We start from the raw sequence: 14554 nt of genomic DNA on the forward strand, positions 1-14554 counted from the left end.
AGGGGGTGTGGACCCCCTGCACCCTCCCCTTAGATCCAATCCTGTGCTCTTTGAAATGTTTACCAAAGTGACACCTGGTCTGTCTGATGTAGTCATAATCGCTGCATGGTCATTGCACAGAAAAAAGTAAACAGTGCCAGTTTGTTGTTCCCTTCAGAGCAGCATCAAGTTATGTCTGATTGTTAACTTGGCCTGGGTTGCTCAAAGCATGGTTAGTGCTAACCAGTCTTAAATACCATGGAAACCTGTAGGTTTTGATACCTCGTAACCAACAGTTAAGACACTCACCAACGGTCACCAAAAGAACAATTGCAAAATGATAAAACGGTGACATCTCAGCAACCACACTCATTTCCTTGAACGAAGATGATGATGATGATGATGATGATTGTTATTATTATTATTATTATTATTATTATTACCATCATTGCAAGGCTGTGCTCTAATGGCGCCCGGTCGCCTGAGGCGACTAACATTTGGCTTCGGGCGAGTGAGATAAGTTACCCGGTCGCCCAGCCGGGCGCTCTGGCTTATTGTATTTCTAGCAGATAAGGCGGCTAAAAATTTTAATATGCTGGTGGTTACAGTTTACGAAACCTCTTTGAAAAAGTTTTTTCTTTGTATGAAACAATCATTTCAAGGGCCGTTCCACATGATTTCACATGTAAAATAATCCGTAACTTTGCACGTGACGGCTGGCGGCAGCACGAATTTCGATTCTTTCTCAAAAAATAGCATTAAATTTGAGAGTTTTGAAGCAAGCAACTGTGGACAATCTATCTGTCGGTGTACGTTGGATCAGTGGCTTGATCTGATTGGCGTAAAAACAAGTTGAGAAACTAAATATCTTGAGCAAGAGCCGATACAACGTAGATTTGATTTTAGTGGTGTACAGCACTAAAATCAAATCTACGTTGTATCGGCTCTTCCTCAAAATATTTAGTTTCATTAAATTTGGAGCGTGGAGTTTGGCATTTCTTGGTTATAGTTTTAAAAAAAGAGTTGTTACTTCTGCTCTGACAGCAGTAAAGCGCAACCGGCGAAGCGGTGCAATTTACTTTTGTATGAACCTGTAAAACGCAGCTTATGCAAGTTTAATATTTTTACGATTTTCCGCGGCATCGCCTGCTTGGCTAAAATATATTTGGGTTATAGTTGTTTTTCCCTGTTGGTTGTTTTAGCAGCAGAGCAATCCCGCATTGTCTTTGGTGTCGTGACAAATCATTGCGTGCCCTAAACAAATAACGCAGTGATTGGCGCTTCGCTTCGCTTAGTGTTGAGATGAAGATGGATGAAGATCTTGCTGCATTGTTGATCTCAGATAATTAATTAAATAAAGAATTAAATGAATTTGGGCGACCAACTATGAGGGCTGGGCACCCCAGCTGAAATGCTAAGGAGCCCGAAGGGCTCCCCGAAATTTTCCTTAGAGCACAGCCTTGCATTGTTATAGTGGTAGCGTCGTTGCTGCCCCAAATTAATCCTCTTGGAATTGAACTTGTAAATACATGCAGTTTTTAGTTTTCTACAAAGACACATTTTTTTTAGTTTGCAAACCATTTTTTGACATTCCCATTTCATCTTCAGTTGTAGTAAGTTGTATACAGTACATGTAGTTTGAATTTGAACATAAATTAGCATTTTGCAAACCAAAGGAACATTGTTTATTTTGTAAGCAATAATAATGGCAATAATGGTATGCTATTGTCTTTGTTTACAAGTTGCAAAAGTTATTTTTAGAGATAAGCTCAAGATCTAGCAGCTCTGTAAAGTGCCCTTGTGATAAAAAAAAAAACACTTTTTTTCTTCAGATTTTGGACGTGTGTTTGCTTAACACCTCTCTGGCAAAGTTTTGAGGTTTTAGTTTTGTCCAAAGGCCGTTAAATTTGAGTGTAAGTTTTGGATTTCTTGGTCCTCCATTACTCACATTCAAAGCTGATCGATTGGACCTTAAGAGGGGTGGATCCATGGAAAAGTGACGTCAAAGCTCACTGGCTTAAATTTTTAGTGTGTGAATGCAGCTTATTATGTATGCAAAACGCATATTCAAGAGTCTGAAAGCCCAAAACTCCCAATTATTGGTTTTTTGGTCACAGGGGCACTTTAGCAAAATGAATGTGAAAGGAGGGCTGTTAACCCTGCAATAAAAGGGTTGCAAGTTTCTTGCATTGTAGATTTAGTTGTTCTTGTTGTTGTTTTTAAGGTGACCTCAGTGGAATGATAGCTTTGCAACCAGCTCTTAAATTCAATGGTGGGGGACATATTAACCACTCCATATTTTGGACAAATCTAGCTCCTGAGGATAGTGTTGGAGAACCAACAGGTGCTGTGGAGTGATTTTTGTCTATAATTTTGCAGATTAGTAAATTATAGAATACAGAAAGTTGCATAAACTATGAAATTTTTCAACATGACTTTTGTCTGTTTCACTCTCATACATGTTCATATAAATTATGTAGTACCAGTTTAATTTACCATTAACCATGTATAAAACAAATAGATTCCATGTTGCCGTGCGTATGTTCGGTAACAAGAAGACCACCTTTACATGTACAGGGGTGTATTTAGACACGATGATGATGAAAGCTAGCAATCACAGAAGGTGTCAAAATGTGTTAAGAACAGTGACACTCGGCTGTCACTTTTTGTTCTTACATGTACATGTACAAAATTTGGGCTTCATCTGAACAGACGCTCGGCAACGTGGTATCTATTTGTTACATAACCATCCAAGTAAAAACTCAATGAAGTAACATCATCAGGATGGGGTGAGAAGGGCTGTTGTTGGTGACATCGAATGACATTTCAACAACCTGAGGGGAAGTCATGCCTTTAAAGAGTGAAGTCAGAGTTACTTGACTCTGAGGATGACTTCTGCTTAGGTTGTTGAAATGTCAGCCAATATCACCAACAACAGTCTTTTTTACGACTAGAGTCACGTGGATGATTGTACATGTTCTTCTCTTAATTATGTTATGATAATGTTCAGTGAAGTTGAAGATGATCATGATAAATCATGACTTCTGGGTTCAAAGCATTTGCTATTTTACAGAGGAGAACTTGGAAATAATCAGCAAAGCACTTACTACAGGAGAACAAAGGAGTACTACAATTTCAGCCCATAACCAAGACGGCTGACACATCAGAAATGAAGGCTGGACAAACCTTCTGTGGATAATTACCATAATTTTAATTATTCTTGTTTTGTTTTAATTTAGCTTATGCAATATTGACCAATTTTGATATCATTACAAACAAAGAAATACTGATCCTTTTATGTCCAAATGAAGTACTGTAATGGTATGTAGTTTGAATTTCTGTTAGTACCCCCAGTCTACAGGGTCACCCTCATGCTTATTGATGATACTGGTCTGGAATAAGAAAGCAACTGACTAGGGCAAAAGACCGTTTATACACAGGAACCATTTTCTCCAATAGGGGAATTGCTGGAAGCTATTAAGCGAGATTTTGACTCCTTTGAAAAGTTTAAAGAAAGATTCAGCATGGCAACAATTGCCATACAGGGCTCAGGCTGGGGATGGCTGGTGAGTTGTTTTTCTGTTTGCACAGTGTACTGCACAATGTAAACAAGTTGACTGCATAAGAAGGGCCAAAAAACGCTGTACGGCCCCTGCTATGAACACATACATACAGCTCTGTGGGATGCAGTTTTAGAGGATTTTGTTGCTTCTAAGTAACCATCCAAGTTATTGACAGCCAGAAAAGCAAATACAAACAACTGATTGGATAAATTTTCTGAGCAAATTTGTAACCTTTTTTGCCCAAACTTCATCTTCTGAGTGGACATGAATAGGATAAAGAGCCAATGTGATAAAATGCTTACATTTAGGTCGGTGTGGACAGGAAAATATTTGACCCTTGGTCCTGGCACACGGACCTCACCCCGGAAGGGGGGGTACTCCCATATGGAACAGACGAGGATGCTCATCGGAAATTTTGAATTTAACCCCTAAAGGAGACCATCTGGGCGTGGCTCAAGCTTTTTGTGACCCCTAACGGAGACCAATCTGGGCGTGGCTTAAGCAAATTTTGACCCATAAAAGAGACCGCTTAAAAACACATAAATAAAACATGCAATGAGTTTTAATGATATAAAGACATACCGGTAATCATCGAATGCTTTCATCTAAAAGTAGTTTTTAAAAGCAAAATTTGACTTGTTTCTCTTCGCGTAATTCTGTGTTTCTTCGCGGAACCCTAAACGAGACCTTGGTGGCTTAAAATATTGGCGCTTCACCCAGAGCACCCTAAGCGAGACCAAAATCCAAAATTTACACCCCTAAGCAAGTCTGTTTCATATGGACGGACCTTGGGCCAAATATTTTTTTGTCTGGCCCTCGCACTCAGTCATTAAGTACATATGTGTATTACTCATTGAAAATGTGTATCAAAAAATTAATCTTTGGTGCAATAGTCACCAAAGAAGACCGTGAGCATTTTAGAGACATTGTTTTTGAGGTTTTCATTAATTTTAATGTTATGAATCACCTTTGAAGTAAGTGCTGGCCTCAGGTAATAGAGGTCTTCTGCCCTGAAGAAAGCACCACCCTCCTGCATTATGGAAATTAAAATGGCATTTAACCCTTTCAGCCCCGATAGTGCCAAATGGCACTTATAGATTTTACTCTGTCTAATGCCAGACGATTTTACTCGTCAATGGGGAGCCCCTCGGGGCTTAAAGGGTTAAGCTAACAGCGTGAAAAAACTATGTCCCCGTTTAAGCTAACAGCGTGAAAAAACTTTTTCCCCGTTTAATAGAGTACCCCTTTAAAAAATGATCTTTTACTTTTAGCATAATATTATTTCTTGATATACATGTATGTTTGGTGGTTGTTAGGGTTTCAACAAGGTGAACAAACAGCTTGTGATCCAAACTTGTGCCAATCAGGATCCACTTCAGGCTACTACAGGTCTGCATTCTGTTTACAATCAGATTCTATTGTATGTTAAGACTTCAAAATGAAATTCCAGTCAAAATGTCATGTTCAACATGGAAGAAATACCACTTGCCATTTGATGACTCCCTGTGGGAGATCACAGGTTTACAAACCTGGTCTGGTCGGAACCAACAAGCTGGGTCTTAAAAATAACTGCAAATGGTTAGACTTTCAAATCTTCTTGGATAAGGACTATAAACCATTTGCCCTGTCTAACAACCTTTCCTGTTATAAATCAACACTGTGGCTGTGAAAGAGTCCACACACACTCTTAATGAACACCCCAACTGGTTGAAATGCAAATGGAATGGGTGGTTCCAGCAGAAATTTTCCAGAACAGACGGACAACCTTCCGAGCTGCTCCACTTTTTTCGTTGCAACCGATTGCAATGGAAACATGCTGTTCCATTTGCATGACGGCAAGATTTTTCCCGCCATTTCCAATGCCCATAGGAATACCAATACTTGTTTTTCTGGATTTCCTAAGGGTATTCTGCCAGTGTGTATCACTTCCCTTGTCAATAACTCTGCGGTGGTCTGAGTCATCCTAAAATGTGCTGCGAACTCATCTGCGAAATAATTACTAACTTTTGAATTTGCGTTAAGTTTCTGTGAACGAAGCAGCAGGACACCCCTGCTATTGCCACAAAGTCAAAATCTTTTTCATTCCTTAGAATCCTTTCAATTTGCTCGTCACAATTGATGAGAAAGTCACAAATCAGAGGAACTGCAACATCCATTTTCTTTGGTTGCACCTTGTCAGTGATTAACCAATGAGATGTTAATTAAGTTTACAACAAAAAATGAGACTCTATTCCTGGGAGGGAAATGGCCTTTCCATTTGAACCGGAAATTTTCCGGAATGTCAAACTGGAAATTTTGGGTAAATGGAAAGCGCCCCTGGTATTGGTGGTTTGTCTCAGTGAATTGTACACCACCATGGAGCTGAGATGTGATATGTGCAATGTATATATCCCCATTACCATTACAACTTAAAGCTAAAGCTTTTCATTGTTCAGGTTTGATTCCACTTCTTGGCATAGACGTGTGGGAACATGCTTACTATCTACAGTACCAGAATGTTCGACCGGATTATGTCCATGCCATCTTTGATGTTGTCAACTGGAACAATGTGGCTCAAAGATATGCAGAAGCTACCTCCTGAGATGTTGTGCTAATTTATAAGTTCTCTGTTTGTACCACAAGCAATGATTCAGCTACTGCCGCTGTCTGTCTTCCATAAATAATTTTCCTTGTGACTTGAAAGAAACAGCATTAAGTTAAAAATGCATATGACTAGCTTTAACTTTTGCTTGGTCATAACCCATGATTAATAGACTCTCCTGCACTAGGCAAGGTCTTATTCAACTTTTGAGGTCGACTTCCATATACATGTATATCGGACTAAATTGGGTGAGGACAAAACAACCATTGTTATTCTGATTAGGTCTTGCTAATTAGGTATTGTTATGTTCGCTTTGATCCTTTTTTTAATGGACATTAATTAGTATTTCGGATCCGGTATATGAAAAACCAGCCAACTTTTGTCTCACTGCCTTGTCAATGGCTCAGATTACCAGTACATACAAAATTCTATCATGTTGACAAAAAAATCGTCATTCACAATCAACCTTGGATGTCCAAACGAGTTTTTTATTACTTGACAAAAATATTGGATGAATACTTGTAATGAATAAAGTACAATCAACAGAGGAGGTGTGATACATCTGAAATACCGTTAGTAATGTTTATTGCACCATGTTCACCTTTTAAGTTGTTTTAGCACCACTGCCTACTGGGTTAATGACAATATTTTTGTGTTCTAATTTAAGCAGCCTCTAAGCTGTCATTAATTTTGGGAGTGAGATTGGCAGCAGTTAAAAAATGAATTTGCTCATTGGATTAAGAGTTCTTCTCCTAGAACGTTTTCCAACCACAGCAGTTTGACCTTCTTCCCTTTTAAAACACTGTAAGTGCAGGGGAAATGATAGTTTGTGAAGTTTAGTTGTTGTAGCCGTCCTGTAAGTGTGATGTTAAGAATAAAGATTGTTGTGAAATATTTTGTCTTCATGAAAATATTTTCATCAGGATCAAATTGCTACTGTCATCAGAGCAATGCAAGTTGTGCCAGTTGTTTGCCTTTAAGAATCCAAAACTAACAAGAATTCATTCTAAAAACTAATTATTGTTCCTTTACTTTTAAGTGAAAATACTCATACATTCCATAATCACTATCTGCCATTTAACTCCCACGGAACAAAATACAAACTCCATTGTAACAATTGACCATCTCTGATTTAGTTATGCATAATTATAATAGTTGAATATTTGACTCCTAGGAATGAGAATTATCAATAGATTTTACGTCAATGCTGGGCAGTTTGAGGCATAGTTAATAGAGAGGAATGGTTATTAACCCAACAAATTTCTTTGTTGTAGGTTTTTGTTCTCTTTTTTGGCCTTGACCGTGCACAAAACACAATAGTTGTTTACTTGGTACTGAAGGACTAACCAATAGAAATGTGTTGGTTACGTAATTCATGCATAGTGTATGAGCGCAAAACAAAAGACTGTGCGCAGTCGTAGACTTCCCAACCTAAATCTTGGCATCTTTGTTTGCTCCTTTGATGTTTGCCGAGCTTCAAAACCAGTCCCCTCTATTAACTATGTTTGAGGCAGTGGGTTAACAAGTGGGTTAACACCAACAAAGGGAGATTTTCATAGTTCATCACATGTCCAAGCTTTAGTGCTAGTTACTACTATTCCCATTTTTGCTGAACCAGATCATTGTAGCCCAACAATCACTTAGAATATTAATTTTGATGCCCAAATTTGGCATGTCAAGTTCAGTTGTGAAAATTTACTCTTCGGACTTACATTGTAAGTGTTTATTCTGGAATTAGGCTGAGCTAGGTTGGAGGCCAAATCTACCAGTATTGTGATTTGCTTAAAAAAAATCAAGAGTCAAAAGTTGTTTGAATTGTGCAGGGCATAAGGGGAATCTTTGCTTGTGCCATTATGAACATTATCTCATTAACACCCAAGTTACAGTACAACTACATGCAGTGCTTGTTGATGAAATAGTTTCAAAAGTTCAAAGACCAGGTTAAACTTATAGTCATCTCCTCACTTTTAAGCCCTTTGCTGGATAGCAATTGCTGTAATGGGCCATACATTTGAGAGTTTTTAAACGAACTCCAAGAAACTGGTCACATGACGAGTAATATTGGTACGATTATCTGGTATATCAGATTCAACTACTTAGAGAGTTGATGAAGTGTATTTTCTTCCATGCTGGCTTCTTGGTTCATCAATCAGAAAAGGAAAATAACCTTATTTTTAAAGAGATTCCACGACTGCACAATCACCCAGACCCTTTCTTTGGCAATTTCTAGCCAGTAAACGATATTTTGTTTCCTCTTGATTACATTCTGTCCATGCTTCCATGAAGATTGCTTCAACTCTGTTAAAGAACAAGTTCCCTGTCACCTAATGATTCAAAGTAGCTGTCCACTTTCTCCTTTGACACATCTGCTAAAGTGCTAGGCTTCCACTTGGGGCAGTTGTCTTTGTCAACTAAAACTGAAAGAGGAAATGAGAAGAGCTAAGATTTGCTCTAACCATTTACAGTTGATTAATTTAAATATAAATGCAATGGCTATCCCTTGAGAATGTAATAATTTGAGGTTACTAAGACTACTGCAGTACAGCTCCTTTTTCACTCTTTCAGTAAGGATCTGGTTGCTTTTCATTTTTCTCATAGAATTGCAATTTACATGTATGGATTTTTAAAATCTATTCTGGGGTCCAGAAGAGACAAACTATCATGGCAGTCGAGGTATTTTGTGGAGTTGCATGCTACAACTTCAAAACAAAAAAATTAATTTTAAACCCCCAAAATTCTTTTATGGTAAAGAAAGAGTTGGAAAACACCTCTTTCATCATTAACCCTTCGCCGATTAATTTAATGATGACACTGAAATTCATCAATAGTGCGTAAGACTGACTGAATGCACAAATGGCGGTTAAAAAAATTTTTCTTTTGTTTATAATTATGCTAATTAGACTCACTAGCATCGTTTGAATGGAACAAATACAAAAGAAATGTTGGTTGAGAGTGAGGTTAGGTAGTCTAATTAGCACAAACCAAAGAATACATTTTTGGCCGCCATTTATGCATTCGGTCTATGCTCGGGAAGTTCAATAGTATTATCATAGTTGATATTTTCCATCTACATGTAGATAGACTGTAACAGAATGACCATTTTTTAAGTTAAATATGCAATACTGCTTAATTTCCTAGATCACTCATTCAGAATGAAAGTCACTCATCCATCCAGATAGCCTCATATAATTTGTTTATCTATCACTTAAAGATTTCCCTGGAGCTAACTTCAGATGACTTGACTCATCAATGAGGGTCACTCCTAGGGTGGAAATGGTTAATAATACTAGTGAAGCACTTAGTACTCTACTCTTTAAAAATAAATGGATTCTTTGCTAAGAGTTTTGGCTATACCCAGATGTCATTTACGTGTAACTTTTCCAGCTGTACTCACTCACAGGAAGCCTGGATGGCGCAGTGGTGAGAGCACTCGCCTCCCACCAATGTGGCCCAGGTTCGATTACCAGATATCACATGTGGGTTGAGTTTGTTGGTTCTCTAAGTACATGTACTGCTCCAAGAGGTACGTACTTCATTTTTCCCCTCTCCTTACAAAAAACACCTAACCTATAATTTTCTAGTTTCAAAGAAACTATGGTGCTGCGTTGATGGGAGAGTGAAACTAGAAAATTTAGTTTTATCAAACGTGTTACCACCGTGAACGATTGGGAAAACTGATGTTTCCAGCATTAGCCCTAAGAATGTACTCTGATGAAGGGCTTATACATGTATGCTCGAAACATCAGCTTTCCAAATTAATCGTTCACAGTGGCAATTGATATAATGAATTCTTCCTCAACAGCTTCCTTCAAGAAAGCACTTAAGTCATTCTTTTTTAACAACTATTCTGAAAATTAAGTATTTTGTTCTTCCTGTGTCAAATTGTTTTCACCCTGTAATTTTACTTTCACAACTGTTTACATATTTCAACACCTTAATTAAATGACTAAGTGTTTTGTAATTGTATGCTTCATTACCAACTTGTAAGTTCAAACTGTTTTTAATTTCCGTTCATTACTTTATATTTCAACACGTTAAATAACTAAATGTTTGTAACAATTGTATTCTCCGTTGCCAACTTGCATGTCAACAATAGATAGATGCTTTTACTTGGGGAGGCCTAATTTACATAAGCTTAGTAGTTTCTTTTAGGCCTCCTCGCCACCAATGTAATTCAATAATTTTTCTTTCCATCTTCTCTTTTTTGATTGTTCATATTTGTATTTTAATTTCTTCTTTCTGTGGCAAAAAATAAATAAATAAATAAAAATTTACAAAAAAATTACATTCTTTTATTTCTAAGCTCTTGTCCTATTGAAGGTGCCTTGTTGTTTAAAGAAGTTAAAAATAATGTGAAACATATATTGCTACTGTATTTTATTATCTTTACTGTAAACCTACACATCTGACGTAAGTATTGGATTTTAATAAAGACATACTGTACCAGCTGTATAAACGCAGAACACACCTGCTCTTATTCCTTCATAAAAATCACTATTTTCCTGCAAAGTAGAAGTGGACAGACACAGAGTATCATAAAAATACTGACATTTTTGTAATGTGAGTGGCAGGAAAACAATAATTTGTGCTTGACTGTCAAAATTAATACAGTATTAAAAAAACCTATTAAAATTTTGAGGCTAAATAGGTTCTTATGAAAAAGGGGTTTAAAATGAAAATTTTAGCATAACAGGTTTTTAAATTTAAGGTTCTTATATGCGGGTTTTTACCGGTACTGTATTTCTGTACATGTCAGGTGTTGGTTGCTTACTGGGTTGGAACAACCAAATTCCTCCTTGACTTTCACATCACTTCTCTCTGAGAGCAATTTCTTCCCCCTTTTCTATTACCGTAACCTTAATTGTTGGAAAACTGAAAATGATGATGTACTTGACATTCAACCGTACTTTGGATCACCTTATGTTGAACCCCGAACACCTCAGACTCAAGTTGCTCAAGTCAGGCTCATTGCTATAACCATTGTGTCGGTCCTGTAAAAACCATTAGGGACCTTTAGCTTAAATTAAAGCAAGGACAATGACCACAGCTACAAGAACGCCACAAAACAATACAAATGTAGCTTTAGTTAGTAAAAACAACAACTCTGCACGCCCTGCACATGCGTTTTACATTTCTTTGCCGTTCTCCTCCTGACAATGACGTGAAATGATCAAATTTGAGGTTGTATGGAGGAGGAAGTGAGCACCTGATGATGACTTTTCAATTTTCTCTCTAAATATCCATACTGTTCTCACCAATTTTATTCTTGGAATGTGGACTCACATTTTCCATGCCGAGCGACTTGGAGTAATCACAAAATTATTGCATTTTCGTAGGCATCGTCGTCACCCTTGCTTAAGGTCCCTATTAAGTAGTCACAGTAGTTGACATGGGTTAGCTCTGACTAAGCTTTGAAGAACTCAGCCAATCTAACTAGGTACCATGCAACTGCTGACCAGTTGGCTCAGTTGGTTGAGCATCAGACTACTGTGCAGGAGGTAGCGGGATCAAAACTCAGGCCCGACCAACACTCAGGGTCTTTAATCACTGAGGAGAAAGTGCTGTTATTGTCATGACATCTGCAAATAGCTAGACTCTCTACTCTTCTCGGATAAGGGCAATAAACCACAGGACCTATGTTAAACCCGTCAATGCTCATAACGGATGTAAATGAACCCACACACTATTTGCACAGAGTAGGGCGTGGAGTTTCCCTGGTGTTGTGTTCTGTCCTCCTGTGGTGTATCATAGTTGAAGGAAAACGCTCGCAGATACTAGCTCCACTGAGCTACTCTAAAATCCAAGGGTAAATAAAGAGATGATGATGATGATGATGATGATGATGTCGGGTGTAGTGGGTTCACACCCGATTAGACCAACCCTCTGGGTCTGAAAAGAAAGGTGCCTTACATAAGGTGCCTTAAGGTGCCTTGTATAATTATTATGGTCTGCCCTGAGGGGACCTGAAGTCCCACAAAGCACGCTTTGTACATTACAAAAATATCTAACCAACTTTGTGCTTACTAAGCGAGGAGGAAGAATTGACATCAAGTAATTTCATTTGAAATGTTGATAAATTTAATGTTACTTTTTGATGTTACCTTTTTCCTTTGTCTTGACTTGATGAGTGATTGATTAACATAAACAACAATTTTAAAACAACATTTGCTTTCAAGTAGAATGCTGTATGCGAAACTTACCATGCATCTCTGAGTTAATCTGTATTCCATCTTCAAACATTCTGCAAGACTTAGTTTACTTCCTTCTTGTAATTGTCTTAATGTTACTTTCATTGAAGTAGGAGACTAAAACAAATAAATAAAGCACTTAACAAAAATACTTCCAATGGGTTGTCTCATGACTAAGAAACTTTCTCATCAGTCAAGTCAATTTAAAGGAAAATCTGAGTGCTGAAGCATTGTAGAATACTCTCTCTTGGCTTACTGGAGAGCCTGGGGCTGTTTAGTGAAAGGCCTGTTAACTTTCCAGGCACAAAAAGCAAATAATAATATTATTATTGTGAACTAGGAGCAGGCAGTGTGGCCCAGTGGTTAGGGTGCTTGCCTTGAGATCCGGAGATCCCAGGTTCAAGACCCACTCTGACTACTCGCTGAATTTGTTCCTGGTAGTCCCTGGTTCAACTTCCCAGCTGCACTTGTAAATAGCCAACTGGTTTGCCTCCGGCCAGTTGGGATTCTTAACAGTTGTTGTTGTGTTCTGTTGTTTCGTTGATTGTTTCATTGGCCCTGAAAAGCCCCTATGGGGAGCGGTCAATTAAGTATGTATTGTATGTATTGTATTGTAACTACAACTTTCAATACGTGAAAGATACTACGCATCATCAAGTAAGAACATGGAAAAATCCAAGCCCCACATGGGATTCCAACCCACGATCCTCTGTGATCTAGTCGGATGCTCTAACCACTGAGCTACTGGAGACTCTGTGGTAAGCAAAGATTGACTGGAACTGCATCACACAGTCACAAAGTCAAATTTTTCAATAACCATATATCACCCTTGACTGCATTTGCGCAGTCACATTAAGGCACATCGGACGTGGGTTCAAACCCCATCCAGGGCTCAGATTTTTCCGAGTTCCCATTTGACGATGCATATCTTTCATGTATTTCTGGATTGGTTTTAACTTGAAAACAATAAATGAAAATTCTGACTTCCCTTGGAACATTACTAACCAACGAAACAACAAAACACCGAAACACTGAAATGAAGCACCAAAACACCATGTATGACCCTACCAAGCATTGAATACTAACCAACAAAGGTTGGATTTAAGATTAAACATCATCTTAGCGAGAGCAAGGTCAATACAGCTAGGCTGAGGCTTGAGGTTTTGCTGTAACAACCGAACTGTCCATATTATCAAGTTGTTTATGATATGGCTAACTGAATGGTTCTAAAGAAGAAAAAACTAATTTGCATAATCTATAATCAGCATTTCGGGAGAATAATGTCCTGGCGCTTAGCTGCTCTTAGCCAATTAGAGCATGCGTTATATTTCCCAGAAACACTAGCCATATAATAAAAATAAAACACTCATTTAGAATTATTTACAAAAACCATACTAATAACGTGTAGCCTGTTTTTCTTGAAGGATAATGTTCTCCTCTAACAATTTGAACCTTTTGTTCAGACTCCAGAGGGACACGCTTTTTGTGGAATGTTTTTGAAGTCCCTTAATCAACTTGAGCAGATTGTGTTTTATTGGGTTGCAAACCTGATAAAACACTCCTGCTCATTTATTAGATAGCACATAAAGAATACATACCATTTTATTTAAGATCTGAAAAGGCAAGACAAAATTAATGGAAATTTCATTCAATGCTCTGTACATAATACAAGACAATCTAACCTGAAGTGATAAATTAAACTGCACATTAAGGCAACTGTCCTTCTTTTTCTTTAATTAAAATCTAAAAAGGGGTAAAAGCTTAAAATTGATCTGATCGAGACAAAAATATTTTAACCATACCTCCCATTTTTCTTTATAAAATAATTAGGATAGTACACGCACTCTCATTGGTCAATAGCTGTGTTTAGATGAGAGTATGGAGACATGGCTGTGACATCACACAAATTTTGATTGGTTATGTGCTCTCAGACGTGCGTTTTGATTGGCTGGTAAGAAAATATTAGCGTGTATCAAGAAAATCTGTTTCAATCAAGAAGTTTTCCTTCATTTGTTGAATTATCTTTAAATTTGAGAAATATTTTATAAAAGCAAAAAAGGACTTTTTTCCGTGTTTCCATAGCCTCATCTAAACACTCCAGGAAGTTGGGAGAATTCTTGACAGTTATGCAAAACCTCGACTGCGTCTTGGGTTTGCATAACTGTCTAGAATTCTCCCAACTCCCCCTCGTGTTTAGATGAGGCTATAGAAACACAGAAAACGTCCTCTATTGCTTAATTGAT

General features: G+C 37.8%; 2 protein-coding genes across 3 annotated transcripts in view; one reads left to right on the plus strand and one right to left on the minus strand.

Annotated features, from left to right (window-relative positions):
• The window catches only part of LOC138012473 (superoxide dismutase [Mn], mitochondrial-like), an 8057-nt gene extending 1040 nt beyond the window's left edge, over nt 1-7017 (plus strand). Inside the window, exons 2-5 of the mRNA XM_068859251.1 lie at nt 2204-2323; nt 3439-3545; nt 4859-4931; nt 5978-7017. Of these exons, the coding sequence (XP_068715352.1) occupies nt 2204-2323; nt 3439-3545; nt 4859-4931; nt 5978-6123 (446 nt within the window). The 3' untranslated portion in view covers nt 6124-7017. The remainder of the gene's footprint in view (nt 1-2203; nt 2324-3438; nt 3546-4858; nt 4932-5977) is intronic.
• Nucleotides 7018-7207: 190 nt separating this feature from the next.
• Nucleotides 7208-14554, minus strand: part of LOC138012472 (3-hydroxyisobutyryl-CoA hydrolase, mitochondrial-like) — a 31678-nt gene continuing 24331 nt past the window's right edge. For both annotated transcript variants that reach the window (XM_068859249.1, XM_068859250.1), the window contains 4 exons: nt 13910-13924; nt 12324-12428; nt 10592-10625; nt 7208-8540 (listed from right to left, as the gene is read on the minus strand). In XM_068859249.1, coding sequence (XP_068715350.1) covers nt 8425-8540; nt 10592-10625; nt 12324-12428; nt 13910-13924 — 270 coding nt within the window. In that variant the 3' untranslated portion in view covers nt 7208-8424. The remainder of the gene's footprint in view (nt 8541-10591; nt 10626-12323; nt 12429-13909; nt 13925-14554) is intronic.

This window comes from Montipora foliosa, chromosome 8 (assembly GCF_036669935.1).
Source record: "Montipora foliosa isolate CH-2021 chromosome 8, ASM3666993v2, whole genome shotgun sequence".
In the NCBI taxonomy this organism is placed as follows: domain Eukaryota; kingdom Metazoa; phylum Cnidaria; class Anthozoa; order Scleractinia; family Acroporidae; genus Montipora; species Montipora foliosa.